The sequence below is a fragment of the Anopheles cruzii genome, chromosome 3, assembly GCF_943734635.1.
Source record: "Anopheles cruzii chromosome 3, idAnoCruzAS_RS32_06, whole genome shotgun sequence".
NCBI classification, from domain to species: Eukaryota; Metazoa; Arthropoda; class Insecta; order Diptera; family Culicidae; genus Anopheles; species Anopheles cruzii.
In genome coordinates, this window is record NC_069145.1 from 25901906 (window position 1) to 25926705 (window position 24800).

General features: G+C 48.2%; 8 protein-coding genes across 10 annotated transcripts; 2 read left to right on the forward strand and 6 right to left on the reverse strand.

Annotated features, from left to right (window-relative positions):
• Positions 1-345: 345 nt before the first annotated feature.
• Positions 346-3456, reverse strand: LOC128273353 (probable elongation factor 1-delta). Of its 2 annotated transcripts, XM_053011295.1 has the most exons (5): positions 3261-3456; positions 2914-3026; positions 2156-2719; positions 1434-1514; positions 346-1373 (listed from the first exon to the last, which is right to left on the reverse strand). In XM_053011295.1, the coding sequence occupies exons 2-5, from the start codon at positions 3004-3006 to the stop codon at positions 753-755; spliced, it is 1359 nt and encodes a 452-aa protein (XP_052867255.1). In that variant the 5' UTR covers positions 3007-3026; positions 3261-3456; the 3' UTR covers positions 346-752. The 2 variants fall into 2 exon arrangements, with proteins under 2 accessions (XP_052867255.1, XP_052867256.1); XM_053011296.1 differs by lacking the exon at positions 2156-2719.
• Positions 3457-4253: 797 nt separating this feature from the next.
• LOC128273354 (beta-lactamase-like protein 2 homolog) lies at positions 4254-5436 on the forward strand. The gene is made up of 3 exons (XM_053011297.1): positions 4254-4493; positions 4552-5035; positions 5117-5436. Exons 1-3 carry the CDS (start codon positions 4375-4377, stop codon positions 5387-5389), a joined length of 876 nt encoding a protein of 291 aa, XP_052867257.1. The 5' UTR covers positions 4254-4374; the 3' UTR covers positions 5390-5436.
• A 235-nt stretch (positions 5437-5671) lies between these two features.
• Positions 5672-10130, reverse strand: LOC128271619 (girdin). Of its 2 annotated transcripts, XR_008269227.1 has the most exons (3): positions 7812-10130; positions 6517-6720; positions 5976-6110 (listed from the first exon to the last, which is right to left on the reverse strand). XR_008269227.1 is itself a non-coding variant. In XM_053009215.1 (2 exons), exons 1-2 carry the CDS (start codon positions 9615-9617, stop codon positions 6030-6032), a joined length of 1887 nt encoding a protein of 628 aa, XP_052865175.1. In that variant the 5' UTR covers positions 9618-10130; the 3' UTR covers positions 5672-6029. The 2 variants fall into 2 exon arrangements, 1 of the variants encoding a protein (XP_052865175.1); XM_053009215.1 differs by lacking the exon at positions 6517-6720 and having other exon boundaries at positions 5672-6110.
• A 2697-nt stretch (positions 10131-12827) lies between these two features.
• On the reverse strand, positions 12828-15396 carry LOC128272057 (T-complex protein 1 subunit alpha). The gene is made up of 2 exons (XM_053009784.1): positions 15235-15396; positions 12828-14731 (listed from the first exon to the last, which is right to left on the reverse strand). Exons 1-2 carry the CDS (start codon positions 15305-15307, stop codon positions 13131-13133), a joined length of 1674 nt encoding a protein of 557 aa, XP_052865744.1. The 5' UTR covers positions 15308-15396; the 3' UTR covers positions 12828-13130.
• A 1220-nt stretch (positions 15397-16616) lies between these two features.
• Positions 16617-19009, forward strand: LOC128273131 (serine/threonine-protein kinase polo). Its single transcript, XM_053011050.1, has 6 exons — positions 16617-16721; positions 16829-17053; positions 17133-17760; positions 17880-18207; positions 18278-18524; positions 18592-19009. Exons 1-6 carry the CDS (start codon positions 16617-16619, stop codon positions 18781-18783), a joined length of 1725 nt encoding a protein of 574 aa, XP_052867010.1. The 3' UTR covers positions 18784-19009.
• Positions 19010-19898: 889 nt separating this feature from the next.
• Positions 19899-20994, reverse strand: LOC128273466 (cyclin-C). The gene is made up of 2 exons (XM_053011433.1): positions 20346-20994; positions 19899-20284 (listed from the first exon to the last, which is right to left on the reverse strand). Exons 1-2 carry the CDS (start codon positions 20931-20933, stop codon positions 20072-20074), a joined length of 801 nt encoding a protein of 266 aa, XP_052867393.1. The 5' UTR covers positions 20934-20994; the 3' UTR covers positions 19899-20071.
• A 356-nt stretch (positions 20995-21350) lies between these two features.
• LOC128272393 (GPALPP motifs-containing protein 1) lies at positions 21351-24310 on the reverse strand. The gene is made up of 3 exons (XM_053010194.1): positions 24197-24310; positions 21598-22722; positions 21351-21506 (listed from the first exon to the last, which is right to left on the reverse strand). Exons 2-3 carry the CDS (start codon positions 22717-22719, stop codon positions 21351-21353), a joined length of 1278 nt encoding a protein of 425 aa, XP_052866154.1. The 5' UTR covers positions 22720-22722; positions 24197-24310.
• LOC128272394 (phosphatidate cytidylyltransferase, mitochondrial) lies at positions 22846-24042 on the reverse strand. Its single transcript, XM_053010195.1, has one exon. It carries the CDS (start codon positions 23871-23873, stop codon positions 22866-22868), a length of 1008 nt encoding a protein of 335 aa, XP_052866155.1. The 5' UTR covers positions 23874-24042; the 3' UTR covers positions 22846-22865.
• Positions 24311-24800: the final 490 nt, after the last annotated feature.

Genomic DNA, 24800 nt, shown 5'->3' on the forward strand with positions numbered 1-24800 from the left:
CGAGTCAATTGTTTGTCCCTGTGAGCTGCTCTTCGATCCTACATGCAATCCTTTTTCTCTACTATATCACCAAAGTACGACTACAGCAAGGCGCAACGGAACTAACTGAGATATGGCCGATTCACATTTGTCGTTGAAAAGACAATCCTTGCGGTTCGTAAACAAACCCTTGAGGTTCGTAAACAAACCTCTGTCATCGGTGCCTGTTAACCCTTAACATTGGATCCCTTTCCGTCCAGCCCGTTTGTGTCATAACGCCGATGGTTCGCCACGAGGAAAGAAATATGCGACCGGGTAAACAGACTCAACAATGGCATGGTTTAAATGAAACACCTCCAACACATTTTCGTATAGAGTTTATATTTTTCATTCATCAACTTGCGCCTGCGGTTCGGGTACATGTTCCCGTAGCCGCCAATAGTTAGTTGTTGTTAAGCGTTGTGTACAGCGCGCTACTTGCTTTCTTAGTTACTTTTTTTCCGAACGCACTAACGACGACGATTAGAAAGTGAGAAAAATGATGGTTTTACCTCGGGGCTCACCCTCCCGGTATCGTGTTTGGCTAGAATATTCAATTGTTAATTAAACTTACTTTCAATTTGAAAGATGCATCACTGGAGAGTAGAATTGTGACGACCAAGCGTTGTTTGTTTGTTTACGTTCTCATTATCATTGTGAAGTTCGCCATTGGCGAGTGTTTCTGTACGTTAAAATCGATTAAAACATGTACCCTGGGAGCCGAACAGTCCGCATTAGATCTTGTTAAACGCGGCAATGTCCACACTCTGCACAAAGTCCTCAATCTTTTCGATCTCCTCCTGTAGCCAGTCGACCGAAATCTTATCGTCCTCGATGACGCACGACATCTGCAGCTTGTGAATACCGTAGGCAAGTGGGACCAGTTTGGCGGCACCGAGCAGCAATCCGTCGGCACTGATCTTGCGTACCTGCTGTTCCATCTCCTTCATATCGGTCTCGTCGTCCCATGGTTTGATGTCAAGAATGATGTTCGACTTGGCGACGAGGGCCGGCTTCTTTGACTTTTTGGCCGCATAATCGGCCAGGCGCTTTTCGCGCAGCGCGGCAGCCGCAGCATCTTCGTCCTCCTCATCCGAGCCAAACAGATCGACATCGTCGTCCTCGTCTTCATCGACGGCCGGAGCCTTCTTCGCAGGAGCTGCGGCTGCAGGTTTGGCGGTCGTCGACGACGTTTTGCCGGATTCAAGCGATTTGACGCGTTCGTGCAAATCGAGAACCAGATTGTTCAGTCCGTCAATAATCGAGCGCAACTGTTCATTTTCCTTCTCCACTGAGGACAAACGGTCCAGTAGTTCCGCGCCAGGGCTAGCAGCCAAAGCGGCAATACCATCCATCTGCAGAAGGATCCATTGATTAATGCGATGCGGGCTTTTTTGCTTTACCAAACCACTCACCCGTTCGAGGGAATTTTTGATATGCTGACGGGCCTTTGAGATTTCCGACGCCAGTGTGCATTGAGACGGAGCGGAGTTAATCTGGAATTTGAAACAAACCGTTACACCATTAATAAGCTATGCCAGCAAAATCCAAACAAACAGCAAACAAATCAGCCATCGCTCATCCTTCTGACGACCATGGAATACAAGAAATTACTGATCGATACTACTTTAAGTCCAAGGATTTCTTCAGAAGGATGACCAAACCTGCTCGAGTGGTGGGAACACACATGGAGGTGCTGAGATAAATAAAACGAAAAAGAAACGCAGTGCTTTCTAATGGCCATACACAATTTCTGTTCCAACGATCCACTTCAAGTCGGTGGTTTGTTTCGGATAAAAAAACATAAAACATCTTAAAGCGTCCCTAGTTCTTACACCTTTCCCAGCTGTGTTCCGATGGCCAATTGGTTACTACGATAACACAAACGTATGTACAAAGAGCACGTTCGTAAACAACCCAAAAAATAAACTAAAGAAAAGCTAGCGAAAGAACAGGAAGAAAAGGCAATAATAAACCAAAAAGAGTTATTGTGAAACAAAAAAGAAATCAGAGAAGCCAAACTGTCCAGCCGGTGGATACCAAATAAAAAGTGACACACAAACAACGGGCAAACTTGCAACCATTGGTCAAGGACAGCGATGTGTGTCGCAAGTCCTGTTCGGCCATGAAAGCGAACCTTGTTCAGTTCCTCCGTTATGTTATCGCACAGCTTGTGGGACAGATTCTCTTTTTCCTTCTGGTTCTTAGCGTTCTGCTGTTGCACCAACATCGCGCTTTCGTCGTACTGTTTTTCCGCGACCAACTCCGCGCCCGCTTCCGTTTCCTGCCACTTGGACTTCTTCGATTTCTTCGACTTTTTCTTGCCCCATTCCTTCTGAAACTCGGCCTCCGGTTCCGGTTGAGCTACTGGGGCAACCGGTGCTTCCGGTTGAGGCGCTGGGGCAACCGGTGTGGCATCGCTCCACCAGTCGGAAGGTTCATTATCGGCCACAGGAGTGCTCTCCTTCTTGCCCCTGTTGCGCTTTTTTTTGTCCCTCTTTGGCTTCGGAGCATCAGCAGCCGGTACCGATGGGTCCCCAGGGGCAGCAGCACTGACCGGATTCTGTAGCTGCTGCTGTAATGTTGCCTCCGGCGGCGACCGCTGCGAGGCGTTCGCTTTTTTTGGCTGTTCTATTTTCGGTTCTGTCGCGTCCGCCGCAACGCCATCGTTCGGCTCCATTTTCTTCTCCGCAACGGAAAGCTTGCGTACAGTAAGGTAGGGTATGCGAGGGGAGGGTTAGTATTTGTTTTGACACAAGTAACATCGTCGGCATCCGTACAAAGGACGTTACGTGAACCCATACACGGACTTCATTCAGCACTTCAATTTATCATTAGAATTGTATCGGAGTGGGGAGCAGGGGACCTGGCGTATAGCAACTAAGCCTAACCTACCTTCGACAGGTACTCGTAGTACTTTTTCTCCGCCGTGGCGATGGCGTTCCGATCGATCCATACTTTCTCGTGGGCCAGAGCGGTAGCAGCCATTTTGCGTTCTTATTAATAGTCTACGTTGGTCGGAAAATAATAGAAACAATTGCAGTTCGTTACATATTAAAGTTGATAAAGACTCTAAGCAACCGCCCATCGTTCTCTTCGTCCCAGTATCATTAAGTATTGGATAACCTTCGGAGTGGCCCGGTCCGAATCCGTGGTTCCACTTTCTAACCACATATCCGAACCATTTTATCACCCTCGCGACGGGCACGTTGACGTCGAACCGTGACCGTACCGGGACCTACCTTTCGTGTCGCTGGCAGGGAAGAACGTATTCACAACAGGCACCCGGATCGTTGGTGACCAACTTGCTGTACGACGCAAAATGGGAAAAATCAATAAATTCCGCTCCGAGGAGAGAGAGAATGCTCAGGCTCGATTATCGACGTTTGCAGCAGCTGCAAAAAAGACCGTCCGCCGCGCACAACAGGGTTGATAAAAGCCGATTGTACATGCTGTCTCGCTGTCATTGCACACGCTGCGCGCGGTGTGCTGGCTGTCAACCCTTGCATCAGTCAGATCCGAGGATCAGTCTACAAACATAAGGTATTCGATATTCGATAACGGTATCTCATATTCACAATGCATCTTTATTAGTGCCTTTGGCAATATTGTCTGTATTTTTTAAGATAAAAAAGAGCAAGTGGAATGAGAAATGATTCGGAAAGGTAACATGCTGGCAACACGGCCCACTGACAGTTCCGCTGAAAGCAACAGATGTTTGTTTAAAAACCGGCGTCCCTGTTTTAGTTGTGAAGCCAGCAAGAAAAACGATGTCCAAGGAACTGAAGGAACAGGCTATCGAATTCGACTCGAAACTCAGAACACTTCGCCGCCAGGTCACTACATTCGCCATCGGTTATCGTGAGGAGAACGAAGCAAAGCAGCACACCGTGCGCGACGCATTAACGGCCTCTCGTAACGAACTTAGCGAGTGCTCCGCCAATTGTGACAGTTTCATTGAGCAAACACAAACACTACAAAAACTGCTCGCCGAATGCGATAAGGAGGCAGACGAGATATACGACTGCATAATAGAATTGTACCACAGCCAAGGAGTCGCGATTCCGGAGATTGACTGCTCTACGATCCCGGTTGGCTTCCCGGTCGAAAACTTTGTGCCACCTTCCAATTCGTCCGACGAGAGCGAACGGAGCGAACGGAGCGAACGGAGCGAATCATTTGCCGAGGAAGAATCGATAACACAAGAGGATAGTGAAAGTCCGTTGAAAGAATTGGTGTCCGAAATTTACATTTCGCGCCCGCCCGGCCAATCAGGGGTTGCACCGGAAACGCCAATGATAAAAACAAGAAAGAGATTGTTCGCCAACGATAAGACTGTTTCTACCGAAACGTAAGATGGCCACCATACCGGCCGTAACGAGAATTTCGTCCCGATTAATTCGCGTTTTGGGCTGTAACCCCAGCCCGATGACGCTGCAAGGAACGAACACATATTTGATAGGCAGCGGAAAAAGGTGAGTGATTGCAGAGGATGAGGTCAGCACATTGTTCCCGTTTTGTCGCTCATTGCAGACGCATTCTGTTGGACGCCGGCGACGCGAATGTGAGCGAGTACATCGACCACCTGAAGCAAGTGTTGATGGACGAACGGATTCTCATTAATGACATAATAGTGTCCCATTGGCACCACGATCATGTCGGCGGGGTTGACAACATACTCGATATTATCGAAAATAAGGCTACTTGTAATGTTTGGAAATTTCCGCGTACAGACGCGCCGGAACCGGAGATGAAAAACGCTGCGCTAAAGGAACTGAAAGATGGGCAAATTTTTAGCACCGAAGGTGCAACGCTCAAGGTCGTACACACGCCGGGCCATACGACGGATCATGTGGTGCTGATACTGCAGGAAGATAATTCCCTCTTCAGCGCTGACTGTATTCTCGGCGAGGGCACTACCGTGTTTGAGGATCTGTACTTGTACATGAAGAGTTTGGAAAAGATTTTGAGCGCCAAGCCGTCCACTATTTACCCGGGTCATGGTAATATCATTACAGTAAGTCTCCAGTCAATCACCAATGATTGTAGAACACCGTCGAAGGAACAATTACATCGCTAATCTACTGTTTTGTTTTAGAACCCGATCGAGAAGATAACGGAATACATCAACCACCGGAACCATCGGGAAAAGCAGATTTTCGCCGTCTTCGAAGCGAATCCTCGAAAGCAGTACAACGAAATGGATATCGTGCGAGAGGTGTACAAAGAAACGCCGGAGCAACTTTGGGCTGCTGCTGCATATAATGTGAACCACCACCTGAAGAAGCTGACAACCGAAGGCAAGCTACTCGAGTGCGTGGACAACGAGGGTGGCAACTCGTGGAAGTTCGTCCCGCCTTCTTCATTATAGAGTAGACGCTCAGGAAAGGTGTTGGGAATAAAATAGTTATTTTAATTGTTGCATATCCTGGCCTTTTAAGTGCTTCTGATTTGAATCAACATACGCCTAAGGATTCTTTCAACGTGCTTGTTTCAAGCTCACGCAATTCTGGGTGTACCTTTGTAACAGAAAATTTGACTATCCTTGGCAAAGAGCGGTACACGGAGAAGCACAATCATTCCTTGCTACTTTTGGGTAACAAATTACGCGGATTTATTAAACACACGGTAAAGGTGTACAAGTCCATTTTTTTATTTTCATCCATAGTATATTAAGTAAACTTATTTTCCACCTAACAGGGTACGTTGCAAAGTTAGTCTTCGCAGTTAAATACATTTTAGAAAGAGACTGTTTCGCCCAACGTTTAGTGTAATAGACCACTTGTTAGCGACACATAGTCGCGAAGGAAAAAAAGACGGGAAGTGTAGTTTGGTTGGATTCGGATTTTCGAAAAATCGTCACTGGAAGAATGCAATTTGCGGTTTTGCTTAGTTTTGTCATCCCGTTTCACTGCAGTGCACAGCAACACGATCGACCTTCCAGTTCGCTGCGGAGATGATCATCGACGGTGACGGTGGGCAGTTCGGGCTGATCCGGCCGGTACGACGAATCACTTTTGGCCCCCATTCCGGACGCACTCGATTTCCTCCTTGATGAGCTCGATCTTTTCGGCGTAAGTTTTCTTGATTTCCTGGAATTTGACGAAGAAGAATCCTTTCAATGGAAGCTTGTTTAGAAGATGGCCATTACAAATGATATCGATGTAAGAGAGTGGGGAACATGAGAAGGTGGAAAGCGTTTAGCAAGTGCAGGACACATGTTACAGTGCACACATACAGAACCACACATACACATACGACCATACACCCGATCCAAGGACGGCACACAATCGGCTGAGGATGCCATATTTGTTTTCAGTTTAAACGTTGGTTCCCAATACAGAAAGCTGAGGACGCAATACAAGGGATCAATGGCCGAGAGCGGAATTCGTAGAAATACTTCCGCCTAGAGGCACGCTGAAGGATTTGTTTGAGTTATTCACTAAATGAGGCGAACCTAGTGGTGTGGACGGAAACACGTGGAGGTGCGCACCTTACCTCACGCTTCTGTGTTGCGTATTTACATTGTAGTAGTTGTTATCATAAAGTGGTGAATTGGTATTAAGAACACAAGCGAGTATGTGCAAGAAAGATTTAGTGGCGCACAGGTGAGACACGACTGTCTGTTGGGTTTGATCATTGCTTTGTATGTGCAACTTTTTTCAAGCATGGAAAATCTATGCCAGCCCGTTGCGCCGTTTTCTGAAAGTGTGAAGAAAGAAAAGATAGAGAGAAAGATAGATATTAAGAGTAATATGGTACAAACATTACACAACCAAACAACTATTAGCGAACTTCGTTTTAGTGATGGTTTTTGACATTGGACAGTTTTGCAGTTGATACTGAAATGTACTCTACGGGATGAACGTTAAATGTGCCACCTTATCTCAAATTGGTGACTATATGATTGAGCTTATGAATGGAACGAGAATATAGTCAAATCTACAAATGAATATGACGACAGTTAAATTACTGTACATGTGAGATGGCAATGTTTCCCAGGGGACTCGTGCAACCAAAGAGATCAAGAGATCGCATGAATGGAACGAAGATATAGTCAAATTTACAGATGAAGTTGACGATAATTAAATTATTATACATTCATTATACCACACTGTATAATATTTATATCCATAATATACCTTTTTGGAGCATCGATTCGAATCAGTCATAGGAAATGTTCGCAAACCCGTCGGGCGACAGTAGCATTGCAGATCAGACATCAAAAATAGTGCCAACATGTGGCACGAATAACCGAGAGTGACAATCTCAACAAACCACTATAGTCCCAAGGGTGTCCATTTCGGGCGAACGCTTTCCGATATTCAAACAATATTTTCAAAAGTCCCACTCATCGTGAGAAACACGAACCCAAGAGTTTGTTGTTTTTTTCTTTCGTTTTCCGGTTAGCACCGGATGGCGTAAATCAACCGTCGGCCACTCCGGCAGTGTGCCAAACGTAGCAAAAGCACACAGAAAAGAAAATAATTCCGTAACAGTGTGGGCCTAGCGCGTTGGTGTTTTTCAGTGGCTATGTCCGCCCGGCCTCAGGAACTCTTGCGCATAACCTCAACCAAGATGGCGCAAGCGTGCGGCGACGGAAAGAAAAATATCATCTGTGAGAGGTGCATAGGTAGTGCATCGGCCTGTATGTGCGCATTGCGTGCGTGTGCAAGTAGTGCGAAAATTAATAAGAAACCCAAGTAGCGCAGTAGCACTTGCGTGATTCACACAACGAGAGAATCGGGCCGCGCCCGGGGCGGACGCAAGCAAGAGTGCCGCGGCGTACTAACCTTGAAGAGATCGAGCTGCGTCGTGTACTCGTCGCGCAGATCGTTGTACATCTTCTGCGAGACGGACAGCTTCTTTTCAAGCAGTGTCTGCCGCTCGCGCTCGGCCTTCATCCTGGTGTCGATGTTTTCGAACCGCGTCTGAAGTTGCTCGTGCTCCATGTTACGAATGTTAAGCATGTCCTTTGTGACCGTAACAACCTCCTTGATGTTCTCGATCTGGTTTTGTAGCGCCTTGATTTGCTGGTCCTGGGCCTTGACCGTTTTGGTGCGCTCAAACAGCAGCTCCTTCGCCTTGGTCATTACTTCCTCGTGCTTTTCCTTCAGCTTCTTTACCTCCTGCGGATCGGGTCGGGCACTGCTGCCATGCGCCAGCAGTTCGCTCTCTAGCTGGCTTACCTTCGATTTTAGAATATCGTTCTCTAGCAGCTTCTTTTTCAGCTCACTCTCCAGATCCTCTATCCGCTCGTTGGAGTTCTTCGTCGGCGACAGTTCACATTCGAGCTGGATGACCTTCGCCCGCAAAATGTCGCTTTCGATCGTGCGCTTTTTCAGCTCGTTTTCCAACTCGCTGATGCGATCGGTTGACTCCTGCGTGGTCGTCGGCTCATCCTCAGCCTGATTCAGCTTCGACTTCAATATGTCGTTCTGGATCTTAAGGTTGCGAATTTCCTTTTGCAGTTCCTCGATTTTCTCGTTCGCCGGACTGTCGGCCAGTGGGACCCGTTCAAGCTGCTCCACCTTCGAGCGAAGGATGTCGTTTTCGATGTTCTTCTTTTTCATCTCTTGCTCTAGCGTTTCGATCCGATGGCTGCTGGCCCCACTGTTGACGTTCTTGCACTCCAGCTCGGTTAGCTTGGAGCGCAGGATCTGACTTTCGGTGGTGCTCTTCTTCAGCCCCTTGCGCAACTCCTCGATCTGTTCGCTGTTCGAGTCCTGTGTGGCCGTCGACTCCTTCTCGAACATCTGCATCTTTGCCCGCAGCATGTTGCCCTCGGTGGTGCTCTTCTTCAGGCCCTTCTCCAACTCCTCGATGCGTTCGGTCGATTCCTCGTCTTCGCGTGTGGCCGCATCACTCTCCAGTTGGCTCACCTTCGCCCGCAAGATGTCCGCCTCGATCTGGTACTTCCGTACCTGCTTTTCCAGGTCCCGGACCCGCTCGTTCGTTTCCTGCGCCGACGACGGTGAGTTTTCGAACTGTCGCAGCTTGGAACGCAAAATGTCGCTTTCGATGTTCTTTTTCTTCAGCTCACGCTCCAGCTCACCGCTTCGTTCCGAAGCCTCGTGGTCACCTTCCAGTTCCTTCACCTTCTCACGTAGCACCGTGCTCTCGGTGCGCTGCAAACCGCGCAACAGCTCGTCGATCTTTTCCTGTGCCTCCGGCGTCTGCGGTTCACTCTCCACTTCCGTCAGCTTGCCTCGCAGGATGCCATTCTCGATGATGCGCTTTTTCAGCTCCTTTTCCAGCTGCTTGACGCGCTCGGTCAGGTCCTGGGTCGCCTGCGGGTTTGTCTCCGACTGTGACAGCTTCGAACGCAATATGTCCAGCTCCATCGTCTTGCGCTTGAGTTCCTTCTCAAGCGTTTCGATCTTTTCGCTCGAGGCCGCATTATTCGACGGGACCTGCTCCAACTTGCCCACCTTCGCCCGCACAATGTCACACTCAATCGTTTTCTTTCTCAGATCCTTTTCCAGGTTTTTGTTCTTATCCTTCACGTCCTCCAGCTCCGTCTCGAGCCGGTTGATTTTGCTGAGAAAGTCCTTCTCCAGCCACGCATCGAAGTTGCTCATATCGTCCAGGTCCGACATGATGGCTGATGGGTTCCGGAAGCTCCGGTTTCTGAGCTGCACTACGCAAGTATTCTACGTCCGATGGGCAAAGCTTTACCCCACCCACACTCACTTGCGGCACAGTTCACAGTCAAGGACCGCTCAGTTGGCCGCTCTACCGATCTGCCGTCGCGACAGCACAGTACTTTGGCACTCAGGACGGAAGGCGATTCAAACACAGATTTTAAATGCCACGAATAAAACCGTAGCACCACCGAATTTTCGACGAGCGAGGCGGTTGCGGTGGCGTGGCGGAGCGAAATTCCTTTGCACTAACTCACGACCGACCACGCACACGCACCAACTAACTGATCGTCCGACAACCGACAGCCAGAATCGTTACGAACGACAGGAAAAATTCCTTCCTGTAGCAGTCCTGTAGCAGGCCAGATGATGATGATGAACGATGGCTACACGATTCAGTGAGCCTATCCGGAGCCCGGTGTCTATTGATGGCTTTTCCACCTCCAAAAGGCAGAAAATTCCCGTTTGAGTGGTTGTGAAATATTCTTCACAGTCCGCAGTCCAAACGTCGTCCGACAGATCTGACCAACTTCATGTAACTAAGGAGCAAGTCTAGGATCGGGAGCGAATTCGTGAAGTATCCGTCGTGCGCCTGCGTGAACCGGGGCCGCATTTCGCATCGAAATCTTCGAAATCTCCCCAAAAAACCTCCCAAACACGGCACGGGTATCGTCTCTCGGACTAGCATAGCGTGGCGGAGCGCGAGTACACAGAAGGCAACAGGTTCTGGTCGGCGGTGCGAACACACACGATTGAGAAACACACTCAGCAAAGTTTCCCGGCGTATGTGGCGGGCGCGAAAAATCGGAAAATCTATTTTTGTGAGCCAAACGTGGTTCGGAGAGCTGCTCCCGTGCAATCGCCACTATCTCTGCGTCGGCCATGTCTCACGCACCGTGATCGGTGGCGACCACTTCTCGTGTGTGATGAAGACATCGCCGCCGTTAGGTGGCGAATCGATCTATCTCTGGGCGCGGCATACATTTCTTCCGGTTCGCAATGCTTCCTTAGTGAGAGCAGGTTAATCAATACTCCTCCACTAAACGGAATCGACTGATTATTACCGCATCGTTAGAACCATCATCGAGATGCATTTTGCTGTTACTGCGGATAATGTACTGATCCTCTGGAGCTTAGCACCGTTTGCTCGATGAGCATTCGCTGTATAAGGGTTGTAACGGAACACCTAGAAACCATACTCCTGTTGACGAAGCTTTCAGAAATCCTACATTGCCCGTGTTATGAATGTGCCACGTAGAGATACCGGCATACAAACTGGTACCAGGTTGCCGGGTTATTTATAGGACCGCCAACCAGCCGTTCTGCCTCCTGTACTCCTTTCTGATGCACAGCCGAAGGTTGGGGATCGTTCGCTTGTTTCGTTCCCTGTTGAACGTGGTCGTGTCGTAAGAGAACCGCATGCAATCCGGAGCAACGGAATTCCTTTCGTGTTTTCTAGTCTCGTTTCTGCTGCATCATCCACCACGATCACCCGCGATATTCCCTTGGGGCTACAGGGTGGCTTGTACTTGTAGCTAAATTGGAATGGCCTCATTTCCTTCCAATCAGACGATCGTGGTGATATTAGTCGATAGTTGGCAAGCGAAAACTTACGAGCCGTCGTTTTCACTGCCCCTCGCTAATTTGTCCCTAGAGACGTGCCGCATACGTAGGCTAACTAATGGCCGGCATTAAGTTGCTAATCCCGACAAGAGTTGCAAACAGCTTTACCAGACGCCGGGAGCCACTTAATTTGCCATGGTACTTGGTACCATTTCATTAACAGGATGCTTCAAGCTAGTTGTGACCTTCATGTTGGTCGACCGCTGGGTAGGGCAAAAAAGCCGGCATGGTCAAGTGTTATTTCAAGGTTCGTTTTCACTCAAAATGATCCCCAAAAATCTCCTTCTCCTTCGAGCGATCCACTTATTTGGGAACGAAATCAGTGCATAGCCGAACTGGTATTCAACTTCCAGCGGGACTGTTTATTTTGTTTAAATGTTTCTTCACAAACGGATCCTAATAAGTACTCTCATTTCAAAGATCAACCACCAAATAGACGGCTTGTAAAACCCATAACTGCTTCCGCGCAACCCAACATGGACGTATTACGGGGCAAGGCAGCATGTAAACAGTCGATCATCCCATTTCCAAAAAAACGATTATTCCAAAATGATGGCCAAAGCAAACACTACGCGACACAATTAAATGTCGTCCATTGAGCCGCCAAGAGGCACAGTTTCCGGGTCAAGAATCCCGAGCCCTGGGGTTTTGTAAAACAAAATTTGAACGCGATCGTTTAGTTGGATTTTAGTGATCGCTCAAAGGGCAACAACGCCGCGGAGATGTGCAGCAATATAGGGCAGTGGTGCATTCGAGTAAAAATAACAACCATTGTAGGCGGCACCGATGCGGCTGATGGCGGACGGGAAGCTATAAACAACTGCTGACGATCGTCGTGTGCAGTTTTTTTCCTTTCAACGTTTTGGAGGTGGAAAGAATATTCTCCAACGGCGTCGTACCGTACTTAAATCATCAGAAAAATGGTTTATTTATAATGCCCCGATGCACCCTCATATAGATTTTACCACCACGCAGGGATTAGTTTCATCCGGCGTAGATCCGCTGCTTCGCTGTTCCTACCTGCGAATGGAAAGCGGAAGATGAAGGCGTGAAAAATTCAAAAGATCAGTTACTAATTCACTACCACCGATACCGGTTATTGTTTTTGTTTCAGTCACAAAGCAAAACACTAGCAGAGCATTAGTATTGTAAACTGTTACATGATAAGTAACGGTACTCACAATCACGTGATTTAAACGTACCAAACAATGCCGGATCGGACTATCGTAGGGGTTTTTTTGTTCAATATCAGTAAATGTACTCCCAGAGTGAGAAAATTAGTTACTAAAACCTTTGAACTTACGATTTGGCGTTGAAAGGTGATGGATGGAAAGGTTGAAAAGAAGTGTGATTGATTGGCCCATCATGGAAGGATAACGTAACACGCACGGAATGTCGCAATAATCTACTCACTATCAATTTGTTTCAACATAGAATCAAACCTATTGAAGCGTTTTATCGCGTAGAAAGTAGAAAGCTTCAAAAACATATTCTCAATTTTTCGTACAAAACAAAACAGATTTAGATCGATTTTATTTTATTTCGGCATGAAATGTTCCACAAAGAAAAAAATGCGTACATGTGAAACTTATTAGAAGAATAACATGAGTTTGGTAATAATGCTCTCGTGTATGTGTGCAACTGTGACTAAAGGCTAGTGTCACGATCTTCAAATATTAATATTAAAGGAAGGGTGCATTTCGAAATGCTTCAGCACGCCGCCGTTAAGTTACGCTGCGTATAAACGAAAGATGATGCTGGTGTGTTAGTGAGCTTATAGTACTTAGCATTTGTTACGCCAAAAAGTGAAAAGGATATCGAACGACTGCTGTCCATAATTTCGCCTTAACCATCCAATTCACCAGCCGCACAAGCATCGCCGTAGTTTTTGCCTCCCTTCTCCTCCGGATTCAATACGATCATGTCGTCGATCCGCAGAATGGTGATCGCCGCCTCGGTGGCGAACTTGAGCGATTTAATCTTCGACATTGCCGGTTCGAGCACGCCGGCCTTCTTGTTGTCCTTCACGACGCCCTCGATCAGATCCAGTCCGTACCATTTGAGTTGCGCGTGATCTACAACGGTCTGGCTAGAGTTGTGATAGGCACGCAGCTTCGCCACCAAGTCGGTCGCATCCTTTGCCGCATTGACGGCGAGGGTTTTCGGAATGACCAGCAGCGATTTGGCGAACTCTGCAATAGCAAGTTGCTCGCGCGAACTCAGCGATGTGGCAAAGTTTTCCAGGTAGATTGAGAGAGCCGCCTCGACGCATCCCCCGCCGGCCACAACCTTCTTTCCCTCGAGCACACGCTTTGTCACGCACAGTGCGTCGTGCACGGAGCGCTCCATTTCGTCACAGTAGAAATCGTTCGGACCGCGCAGAATGATCGACGCGGCCGTCCGTGCCTTCGGGCCGCGGATCAAAATCAGTTCGTCATCGCAAACGAACTCCTGGACCACCTCGGCCGCCTCTCCGACGTAGGAAGCCTCGAAACTTTCTTCTCCGTCCATGTTCGTGAGCGACGTCAAGTAGGCGGCACCGGTTGCCTTGGAGATGCGCTTCAAATCGGCTTTCTTAACTCGTCGCACTGCCATCGCGCCCGCTTCGACAAAGTACTTCAAACAGAGATCATCGATGCCACCGCTACATAGCACCACATTGACGCCCGTCGCCAGGATCTTCTCGATTTTCTCCTTCGTGATGTCCAGCTCACGGGCACGGATACTTTCGAGCTTCTCCGGATCCGTAATAAGCACCTGTACTCCCATTTTCATCTTGGTTTTTTGCAGCGAAAAGTCCAGACAGGCAATCTTTGCGTTCGTCACCTTTTTCGGCATCTGTTGTGAAGCAATCGTACAATTCAGAGCATAACCCTGGATCAGCACGCTCTCGCGAGCCGATTTGCCGTGGGCCTTCAGCACGTTGACGGCTTTGATCGGATAGGCCGGGTTGCCTTTGGGATCCAGTATTTTCACGGCCTGCGCCGCGTCGACCACCATGGCGGAGAAAAAGTCAGCATCCGCCCCGATGATCTTCGAGCTCATAGACGTTTTTGCAACATTCACCAGCGTTTCGCGGCCGAGATCATCGACCGGTGCGGTCAGATGCTCTGAGATGTACTTGCAAGCTTCCTTGCACGCCAGCCGGTAGCCAGCGATGATGGACGTCGGGTGAATCTTTTGTTTTACCAGCTCGTCGGCATTTTTCAGTAATTCGGCTGCGATAATCACAACCGATGTGGTTCCATCGCCAACCTCTTCATCCTGCAACTGAGCCAGTTCGCACAGGACCTTAGCGGCCGGATGCTCCACCTCCAGTAGCTTGAGAATCGTAGCACCATCATTCGTCACCGTCACGTCCCCAATATCGTCGACAAGCATCTTATCAAGACCGACGGGACCGAGTGACGATTTTACTATATTCGCGATGGAAGAGGCCGCCATCACTGCAAGAATACAACGGAAACATGAAATGAGAAAACATCACATACCCGCGCAGTTGTTTGGGGTTGCACACCATAACCTCACAAATGGTGTCGAATGAGTCATTGCGCGAGAACACCTCATTATGATTTGACGCATTTAACATGAGAAAGCATAAAAATATATACCATTTATCTAAAATATTAACCAAATCTGCACGCAAAAGCAATAAGGTGCTAAATACTTTAACACGAGGTTGCCGCTGAGTTTTATTGTCCGCCACAGCAGCTCACGGTTGCCGGCATGGATCAATGTTTATTCGACCAAAGTTGACAGAGTGTATCTGGTTTTACTTAGTTCGTATACTTTTTCGTTCATCCAGATTGGTTTGAAATAATTTCAATTGAGTTTTATTTGCAGCAGTCTGCTAAATTGGCCAAATAAGTAGCATGTGATCATGAAACACCTACGAGCTCCCCCCGACACAAAGATCCCTTCGCAGCATCAACTGATGGTGATTACTTACCGTTCTGTGTGCGAACCGGAGCCCCCGACGACCGGTTGCCGGCCAGAGCCAGAGCGCTTGCTACCGTGGACATAGTGTCTCGATGTTTAACGCAAATGCAAATACGAAAAACGGTTCCTGCCTATTTCTGGTTCACTCGGCGAGTCACACACACGATTATTTCCTACCGCACCGTTCTTTTCTGTCGATTGACACTTCGACGGGAGGCCTTTGACAGCTACAAATTTGAAAACCATGCAACGAGGGCTCATTTCACCCACCACTTGGGATAAACTGCGCGTACATCACAATTGAATTGCAAATTACAATAACGTTTTTGTGTTTATTCATTTATCAAGAAACTCTAACCATACCGTATGTAAAAAACCACGTTTTGAACTATTATTTCGATGCATAATAATGTAACGGTATTTGGAACAGTTTGAAATTTCCAGTTCGCCCGAACCGGTTCTAAGCACTGTCGGACGGACGGTAACCAACACCATTGCAACTACTTCTGCTAATTCTGAAACAGAGCCAAGTGTTCGAAGCGCGGATGCGAATCAATTGCGGATTATTTATCTATTGGTGTGGTGTGTTGAATGTACAGTCTTAGCTTGTTGTTGGTCAGCGTAGCCATCGCAATACTGGCAAACCACCGAAACTATTGTCGGTATCACTAGTGAGCAGAAATACAACCAGCGTTACCTCCGAGCATCGGAACCGAAACCCGGCGCGGAAGCTGCCATTCGAAAAGTAACGGCCATTCATGGGCAACATTCAGTACCATTCGACTGTGTTCCGTGTTGTTTGCAAGTGTCTTTCAGTCTTTGAGTGCGTGTCTGTCCGATTTGAGCATACTTCGGTACCGTAACGAAACTTTTGATACATTTTTAACCCATCCGAATTTGGTGCGTCAACGAAGCTGGACGGATTCTTTCGAGTCTTCTTTCGCACATTTTCTGCATCTTCTTCCGTCCAATCGCACACGGCGACGCATTGGTGTTGGTGTTCTGAAGGCAGGCGAAAACGACGATCGAACGACGAAAAAGAAGCTCCGGCGTAACCGTCGGCAACCGTTGACATTCGGCGAACGCACCCTTTCTCTGTTGCTCTGTTGAAAGCTCCGCACGTCAAGGATAAAGCGGCAAACGGCACGGTTTAGTTCAGGCGATCTCAGAGAATAGGGACATTCGCCGATTGAAGCGTACTCTGTGGAAAGTGTTGCGTTTGAGGACAAACATCTTCGTTGATGGTCAGAGCAGCGTTGGTGTGCGCCCACTGGTATTACGATTGTACCTCGGACTTTACCACGGTGCATTTGTTTAGATAATATTACTTAGACCGCGTCCCGTGTTCCGAGCTACCTGTCTTGAGAGCAGCGTAAAAAGGCGCGTGTAAACATGAGCAGCGCAACGAGACCCGACGATAAGGCCGTCGATATTCCGCAGAGGCTGTACGATGCCGCCTCCAAACGGACTTACGAAAGGATGCGATTTTTCGGAAAGGTAGGTCCGCCGCACCCCACTCAATGCCTGTTGATCTAACCTTTAATTGATTCGGGATTCCTCACCCCGGCATACGTCGCCGGCTCTTTCCTGCTGTTCGCTTGCAGGGTGGCTTTGCCAAGTGCTATGAGATCGTGGATGTGGCCACGAAGGAAGTGTTCGCCGGCAAGATAGTTTCAAAGAAGCTGATGATGAAGCACAACCAGAAGGAGAAAATGACGCAAGAAATCACGATCCACCGATCGTTGAACCATAATAACATCGTCGGCTTTCACAGCTTTTTTGACGATCCTTTGAACATTTACATCGTGCTGGAACTGTGCAAGAAACGGGTAAGTGCGTTTGGGGTGGTGAAAAGCGTTCCCAGGCTAGAACATCATGAGAATTTGTCGCGTATTTTTCGATCCACAGTCGATGATGGAGCTGCACAAACGGCGTAAAAACATCACAGACTACGAGTGCCGCTACTATATGCACCAGGTGATGACGGGCGTCGAGTATCTGCACGACAGGCACATCATCCACCGGGATCTGAAGCTTGGTAACTTGTTTCTGAACGACGACCTGCACGTCAAGATCGGTGATTTTGGGCTGGCCACAAAGATCGAGTTTGAGGGTGAGCGCAAGAAGACGCTCTGCGGCACGCCGAACTACATTGCACCCGAGATACTGAACAAAAAGGGGCACAGCTACGAGGTGGACATCTGGTCGATAGGCTGCGTGATGTACACGCTGCTCGTTGGACAGCCACCGTTCGAGACGAAGAGCCTAAAAGATACCTACAACCGCATCCGGAAGTGTGACTATCGGTTGCCGCCTACACTGCGCACCAGTGCGGCGGAAATGATCTGTGCCATGCTGCAGTCGGATCCGATCAAGCGGCCACGCATTCACAAGCTGTTCGAATTCGAGTATCTTGTCACCGGCGTGATCCCCCCGTCGTTGCCGATTTCGTGTCTTACTATGGCCCCGCGAGCCGATCAACTGGAGCCGCTGGAGCGTCCCTACCGTAAGCCACTTTCCGAGATGAATGCCGGTGGTTAGTGTTTCTCTTTCTTCCACTTCACTTCCAATCCTTCGTCATTTTGAATGGTTGTCAGCACGGTACTTTACTGATGCAACTTGTTTTTTCGCATCTTTACCGGTTCTACTCGGCAGATGATACACGGTTCGATAACTCGTTCCTGAAGAACAATCTCCACGATCCCATCACGGCAAGCGGTATGATTTCGCGCCACAACGACACGTACCGAGCGGACATCGAATTGCTGCACCGCGAGCTGACCAAGCTGTTCCACGCCAAACCGCCACGGTTGGCAAACAATTTGGACGACGAGAACACGGATCCGGCGGTTCAGCCACTCTTTTGGGTTTCGAAATGGGTCGACTACAGCGACAAGTACGGGTTCGGGTACCAGTTGTGCGACGAAGGCATGGGCGTGATGTTTAACGACACTACCAAGCTGATTATGCTCGCCAATGGACAGTGAGTATTCGTGATTTTCTGCGGCCAAATGGAAAAAGGTTTAATTTTGTGCATGTCCATTCCAATGCAGCAATGTCCACTTCATCGATAAAGAGGGCCAGGAAACCTACTGGGCCGTGAACGACTTCCCGCAGCACCTGGAGAAGAAGATGAAACTACTAACGTATTTCAAGCGCTACATGATGGAGCATCTGGTGAAGGCGGGTGCCGGAGCGGTCATTGCCGAGGGCGATCAATTATCGCGTATCCCGCACATGCACACCTGGTTCCGTACGATGTGTGCTGTCGTTATGCATCTCACCAACGGCACTGTGCAAGTAAGTGTACGCTCATCGGCTTCCGCGGATGTCATTAATCATTTGCCGTTCGCATTGTTTTTCGCAGCTTAACTTCTCTGACCACCAGAAGATTATACTTTGCCCGCGGATGCGTGCGGTCACGCTAATGGACAACAACAAAAACTTCCGCACGTACCGCTTCCAAACGATAATCGAACAGGGTTGTTCGAATGATCTGTACACGAAGATCCGGTACGCTCATGAGAAAATCAAGAAGCTGTTGGAGAAACTGGCATAGAAAACAGGGCTCCTACAGGTCGGTCTGAGAAACGAGTCCAGCACGGCGATGCGGCGAAGAATTGAGGAATCACCTTTGAGAAATCTATGCTCCCGGGCACTCCGACGTGCCGAATCGGTAAACACTCAAACCGCAACATTTAACAATCATTCTCCACTGTGTGGGAAACAACATGAGGTGGTACAATCATATTCTATTCTTCTGTTTAGTTTTATGTTATAATTTCTTGCATGTACGATAGTCTTTTTTAACTCCCTGTTTTTGGTTCATCGGTGAAGCCCTGAACGGTTTCGGCAATTCGGCAGTACGAGATGCTCCCATGTCGTTATACCATTCAAATGTTTCATGTTATTACTATCCACGAAGGTCAGTCCAAAAACGCGCGAAATCTGTATCCATTGATTAGCAAAAGTTTTTCTATTTCTTTACAATCGTTCGAACTGGAACCGAAAAGAAGTGTTTGTTTCTTACACGCGTGTGGCGGGATGTCATTAAACTATTAGATCCAGAGGAATTGCCATGTACCCTTTACAGCGAACCTTTTGCTTATACATCGAGAAGCCTTTCTCCGGTAATGCCAACAAGTATTTGCAGGTCTTTTAGTAGTTGTCCTGTTCAGATTATTACAATAATTTTGCTGTCTAAACGTTGAGCATAAGTTAGTGGTTACAGTAAAGCAACCTCACGAGGCACCAACATGCTAGGTGGTGGATATACTCAAAAAACTTGTGCCTTAAGGACACTAGATATGCTGATCGAGAGGGATAATGGAGTTTCGTAAGTCTTACAGATGCCAACACAATAATAAAAAAAAACCTTCTCTCGCCCAGAAATCCTGCCACAATGATCGCTTGTGGTGGTTGAACCGAAACCTGTTCATTCGATTGTAAGATACTAGAATGCCATGTGCAGCTGGACGGATTAGCTTTCCGGCCAGAAATAAGGCACCCCGTTTTCCGGAGCCCACTAGAACCAATACCATTCCGACAACTGCCAATCTTTTGGAAGGTGCGTGAAAATAAACACAATATAGTTCGTACAGAATAAATTACGTGTATTTCGAAATGATTACTAGTGTTTCAATTACCCCCATCGGGGCTGCTTACCGCATCGTCACAGAATCACATTTGAATCTACAAACTAGCGAGTTACATGACGAGTCAGTTCTGCTACAGATGGAAGGAACGGTGGAATGTGCCACAATCCACTAGATCACCGTTTGCCGCTTCACGAGACATTCGAAAATGCGAATAAATTCGTCGTCGAAGGACAACTCCACCGGAATGAATCACCGCTGGGGGGCGGGTTTGGGCTTGGGCATCTTTTCTAGCAATGCCTGAATTTCCTTCTTCTCGTCATAGCCTTTCCACAGCTCGAAAAGGTTAACGATCGCCCTGGCGATCTCCTGCACTTTATCCATGTCCACGTTCAGCTCGGCAAACCACGATTTCAGCTCCTTCTGCAGTACGACGCACGCGATCTGCAAGCACCCGATGGCGATCTGCGAAATTACGTCCAAGGTAGAGCGATTCATGGCAAGGAAGTCAAGCCGCGTTGCTTACCTGATACGGAGGATACAGAAGGCTGACGTCCGTGCGCAGCGAATCGTTAATAAGTCGCCATGTAAGCGTAAGCAGTTGCTCCTCCTGTCCTATATCCTGCATCAGCTGCAATAGGGGCCGATACGGTTGGTACACAATCAGGCAGCAGTCCAGATTCTCCAGTAGGTAGAACTCGCACTCCAGGATGTGATTGGTGCGGTACGGAAACTCCTGTTGGTACGCGTACCCGAACTTGTTCTTGATTACCGTCTGGCATGTGGTTATGAGGCGCGAGTTGGAAATCACTCCAAACTCTTCGACCTTTGACGCGAGCAGTATGCAGGTTGGGGCCAGCAGCAGCGGATCGATACACTTGAGCGAATTGCGGGCGTAGAAGCGCTTGAAGTACACGGTCGCTGTCGCAATCACCTGCTGGCGCAATTTAAGCTGCTCGCCCAACACCTGGATGATGTTGGCGAAAAACATAAATACTTTCTGGTACTCCTCCTCGCTGAGCGTCTTCAGATCGTGTTGCCGCTCCCGGATGAGGTCCTGTTTGTCCAGTATCCATTGTTGATGATGTGAACTTTGCCAGAAATTGCCCGCCATCGTTTTGTTCCGTTTCCTTCTAGTAACTATTGCCTTTCCGGAACGGTGGACTTCTATGAATTTTTGCCTCCAATTCGGATAAAGAAAGCGATGTCACCGGGAACTCCGTTTCGTGTTGTTTATAAACAGCTTTTCGGATAAAATTGATCTCAACTGTGGCTGCTGTCAAACTGTGAACCGGTATTGTCGGTTTACGAGAACCGGTTCGGAAACAGAATTTATTGTTTCGAATAACCTAAAATTGCGATTAACAAGTAAAACTCAAATTGTCTTGAACAATAACAAAAGAAAATCAAGACATTTTCACGAAATGTTTTATGTCGTTTTATTGTAATAAAATTGAGACAATTACTCATAATGAAAGTACAAAAAATCTATACAATTATTAGCTACACATTTCAATCGAATCCGGGGTTCCTACAAAAATTTCGAACTTCCACTGGAGAATCGAGAGTCAAGCAGTTGAGCTTTTTTCAGAACCGCTTTTTTCTGTGCCTCGTCGAAACGGTTAGCTTGAAGATCCACGTTACGATCGAAAGGCCTTCTGGCCGTTTCTGAACCGTCCTTCGATTCCTACCGGCAACAAAAAGAAAGAGAGAAAGAAAAGACTTAGCATTGATTGTCGAGCGGATTGCTTTTACCATTACTTCCACCATTCATTTACCTTGTCCATTTGGAGCTTCTTTTGGTGTATCTCTAGCAGCGTCTTGTCGCGTTTGTGTTTCTTTTTGTGGCGCTTTACCAAATCCGCCTGCTCCTTGTCCCGTGTGGCGATGAGCTTTCGTTCACGTTCCCGCTCCCGTTCTACGGCCGGATCGACGGGTTTCGCAGATCGTTCCGATCCGCCTCCGGAAGCCTTCTTCCGCTCCCGATCGACCGGTGTATCCGTCCACACTAAACGATCTCCGATTTCGAGCTTCTCTCGCGTCCGGAACTGTCTTGCACCCAGACCCATGTCGGCGATTTTACGTATGTCTGGCAGTTCCAGCATCCAGTCTTCGCGTGCCGACGGGATTACTCCAGCACCATTAGCACTGGCTGCGGCACTATCCATCTGTCGTATTTTTATCTCCAGTGCTCGTTGCTCCAGTTCAACATTGGCACGCGTGCTGGACGTTCCTGGCAGTGGCCCTATCATTTCTCCGTCATCCGAATGCTCCTCGGGTTCGGAAAAAGGGGAAAGCTCCGAGTCGGATGTAGCCGATGCTTCCGGGAGTTTCAAACCCGGGGGCAAAGCGGGCCCAATATTTCGCTGCGGTTTGTCTTGTTCGCTGTTCATCGAAGCATCGGTACCGCGGGCAAGAAGGTGTGGAGGTAAAGCTGGTCCAACAACTTCGCTGGCGTTTTCGCCTTCGTCCTGTTCGCCGATCCGTGATGTTACCGTCGGTGGAAGCGCGGGACCATAATTGGCTGTCGGTGATCTTTCCTCTCGCTGGGCTCCATGATCGTCTGGCGATGAAACGGATGATATTGAAATATCCAAAACTTTTTCCTCCTTTTCGACACGCTCCGGCGAAACATTGCGCGAACAGCCAGCCGAACGACGATGAGTTCGCGATCGTGACGACGATTCGATCGACCTAGACCTTCGACGGTACCGACGGCGTTCGGGAGTTCTGCTGCGGCTTTTACGATACCGACGATCCGATTTACGGTTGCTATTGTGTCGGTAGTCGGACCGTTGATCCGGTTTTTCTCTCGAAGAAGAATGATGTTTGTGGCGTGTGGTTGTCGTTTTGTAGCGTACACCACAATCGGAATCGCTGGTCTCTGAGTCGGAGGACATGATCTGTGAAAGGAATTGAATGTTTCAAGTTTGATTTTGTGATTGTGGGGTTAATATTAAAGACTGATCAACACCGCTTTTGGAACACTTGGGGTAACTTTATTGAGTTCATGTTTTATTCGACTAACGTTTTTCTTCTGCTCGTTTTAGCTGAATGTTTTGAGTGCTTTGGCCCAACTGTAACGAACAGCTTTACTTATTCCGGCCGTAGGAATATTTTTTATCGACTGCCACACGCTGCTGGACCATACGATCGATCGTAAACTGCGTGCCACGATGTCGCGATAGTTGGAGGACCGCGAAATACCAATCAGTATGTCCTCCGTATCCTGCCGATACCGGCCACTGGTTTGTCGCTCCACAATCCGGCGAATGGGCCACTTGGGAAGTTTGTTCAAGTGCGCCAGAACGGCAGCCTCTGATAGGTCTTGCGAACAGATCTGATTGTCGCTTCCGTTCAGCGGCAGCTCCAGACAGTATCGCAGCTCGGCGAACGTTGCCGCGTAAAGGCTGCGAAAGTTCTCGATCTGTGGCCGCACAATGTTGTTAACTTTGTCTTTGTTTTCGCCAAAGATCATCCGAAAGTCTCCGCCGTAGCTGAGGCTGGAGATCGCGCGGTAAAGCTCGAACTCGGTGAACTTTTCTGGCAGCATGAGCAGGGCCGCGTGGACGGCCGCACGAAGGTTCTGCTCGACAGCGTTCTGTATTTTAGAACTGGATGCGTTGCGTATGATTTCGACTGGTTTGTGAAGTCTTCCGGCCAGGTACAGACTACGCCACTCGGTGAGATCCTGCAGAAGGTCCTTCGTGGAGACGACACCATACTTGATGAGCACGTCCTCCTCCGGCACGTGTACCAGTGTATTGAAGTAAACTCGCGCCCCTAGGGTTTCTTGGTACCGGGCAATCAACGCTCCTCCCAGCAACCGCATGTTGGAGTAATGGTCAAAGTTTAGTTCCAGGTTTGCCGTATGCCACCGATGCGCATTGTCGACGGTGTAGATCAGATCGATCATGTTGCGCTTGGATCGCACCGTATTATAGCCGAGTTGCTGCTTCACGCCAGAACCGTACGCAAAGCAGAACGAAAAATTGGGCGGAAACCGCGACAGGATTCGGTAGAACATTGGTGCCGTGTTGCCTCGCGAGAGCATGGTTGGGGTTCGTCCTCTGCGGGTTCTGATTGCCGGAATGCCGATTGATAGATAGAGTTTGACTTAGGTTCCTTCTCACACTTAAACACTTGTGTCTTGGGCGACCGTCATCGTTACTTAACACTTCAGAGAACGCAGTTTTCAAAACTCTCAAAGCTGCAAGCGCTTCTTATCGACCGCAGCCGCCGTTCGATGCCGCAAAGCCTCACAAATGTCAAAAGCGGCCGCACTGTTGCGTGCATTTTTATATTTTTTTGTTTTTCTTCGACGACCGATTCTGGCCGTAGAATGTTAGGATAGTTTAAAGGGTGATAAATACTCACGATTCAACGGGGACCGTACGAAGCCTTCGAAGTAGATTTAACGGAACTTTAATCACAGATCGAAATGAACAAAAAACTGCAAAGTCGAACTAAATAAAAAGTGCTCCTCCATCGGCATTCAAAACACAAGTTTGTTGTGACGGCGATGCATCGCCCAGTGAAAAAGATGAGGCTGTACATGACAACCGACATTCAACATCCTTGAACCGGTTGAACGTGTTGCAAGATTCCCGGTTCACCGTGCAGGACGATGGTTTACATTCAAAAATGAGTTATCGCCCTTTTTTATTTCAAGTCAACGTAACTTGTATGAAAACCAGATTAACATGATGCGTATTTATAATAATCAAATGGAACAATTGTATGTAAAAATAAGAAGAATCACAATCAACACTGAAGTAGAAAATCATTTGCTTGTTTTATGAACCAATTTTCGCTATCTGCTTGTGCCAGATTCTATTACAAAATTGCGTCGGCTGCGCATTTGCACAAATGTGGGCCCCCCCTTACGTCACGATCATGAATCAAGTCATTCGTTAACAATGAGCTATATTTCTTGGTCATAAGTCCCTTCGGCTCGTTGTCCTTAATGTAACCGGAACAC

Bases quoted from the DNA above. Each gene is read 5' to 3' on its own strand.
- LOC128273353 (XM_053011295.1), bottom strand. From the start codon at position 3,006: ATGGCTGCTACCGCTCTGGCCCACGAGAAAGTATGGATCGATCGGAAC. The intron at 2,720-2,913 runs GTAGGTTAGGCT...ACTGTACGCAAG, and splicing joins ACTACGAGTACCTGTCGAAG to CTTTCCGTTGCGGAGAAGAA. The intron at 1,515-2,155 runs GTTCGCTTTCAT...TTCAAATTCCAG, and splicing joins TAACGGAGGAACTGAACAAG to ATTAACTCCGCTCCGTCTCA.
- LOC128273354 (XM_053011297.1), top strand. From the start codon at position 4,375: ATGGCCACCATACCGGCCGTAACGAGAATTTCGTCCCGATTAATTCGC. The intron at 4,494-4,551 runs GTGAGTGATTGC...CGCTCATTGCAG, and splicing joins TTGATAGGCAGCGGAAAAAG to ACGCATTCTGTTGGACGCCG. The intron at 5,036-5,116 runs GTAAGTCTCCAG...GTTTTGTTTTAG, and splicing joins GTCATGGTAATATCATTACA to AACCCGATCGAGAAGATAAC.
- LOC128271619 (XM_053009215.1), bottom strand. From the start codon at position 9,617: ATGTCGGACCTGGACGATATGAGCAACTTCGATGCGTGGCTGGAGAAG. The intron at 6,111-7,811 runs GTTAGTACGCCG...GTCAAATTCCAG, and splicing joins CGCAGCTCGATCTCTTCAAG to GAAATCAAGAAAACTTACGC.
- LOC128272057 (XM_053009784.1), bottom strand. From the start codon at position 15,307: ATGTCCACGGTAGCAAGCGCTCTGGCTCTGGCCGGCAACCGGTCGTCG. The intron at 14,732-15,234 runs GTAAGTAATCAC...GTATTCTTGCAG, and splicing joins TCCGGTTCGCACACAGAACG to TGATGGCGGCCTCTTCCATC.
- LOC128273131 (XM_053011050.1), top strand. From the start codon at position 16,617: ATGAGCAGCGCAACGAGACCCGACGATAAGGCCGTCGATATTCCGCAG. The intron at 17,761-17,879 runs GTTAGTGTTTCT...TCTACTCGGCAG, and splicing joins TTCCGAGATGAATGCCGGTG to ATGATACACGGTTCGATAAC. The intron at 18,208-18,277 runs GTGAGTATTCGT...ATTCCAATGCAG, and splicing joins ATTATGCTCGCCAATGGACA to CAATGTCCACTTCATCGATA.
- LOC128273466 (XM_053011433.1), bottom strand. From the start codon at position 20,933: ATGGCGGGCAATTTCTGGCAAAGTTCACATCATCAACAATGGATACTG. The intron at 20,285-20,345 runs GTAAGCAACGCG...GTAATTTCGCAG, and splicing joins TTCTGTATCCTCCGTATCAG to ATCGCCATCGGGTGCTTGCA.
- LOC128272393 (XM_053010194.1), bottom strand. From the start codon at position 22,719: ATGTCCTCCGACTCAGAGACCAGCGATTCCGATTGTGGTGTACGCTAC. The intron at 21,507-21,597 runs GTAAATGAATGG...TGTTGCCGGTAG, and splicing joins AGAAGCTCCAAATGGACAAG to GAATCGAAGGACGGTTCAGA.
- LOC128272394 (XM_053010195.1), bottom strand. From the start codon at position 23,873: ATGCTCTCGCGAGGCAACACGGCACCAATGTTCTACCGAATCCTGTCG.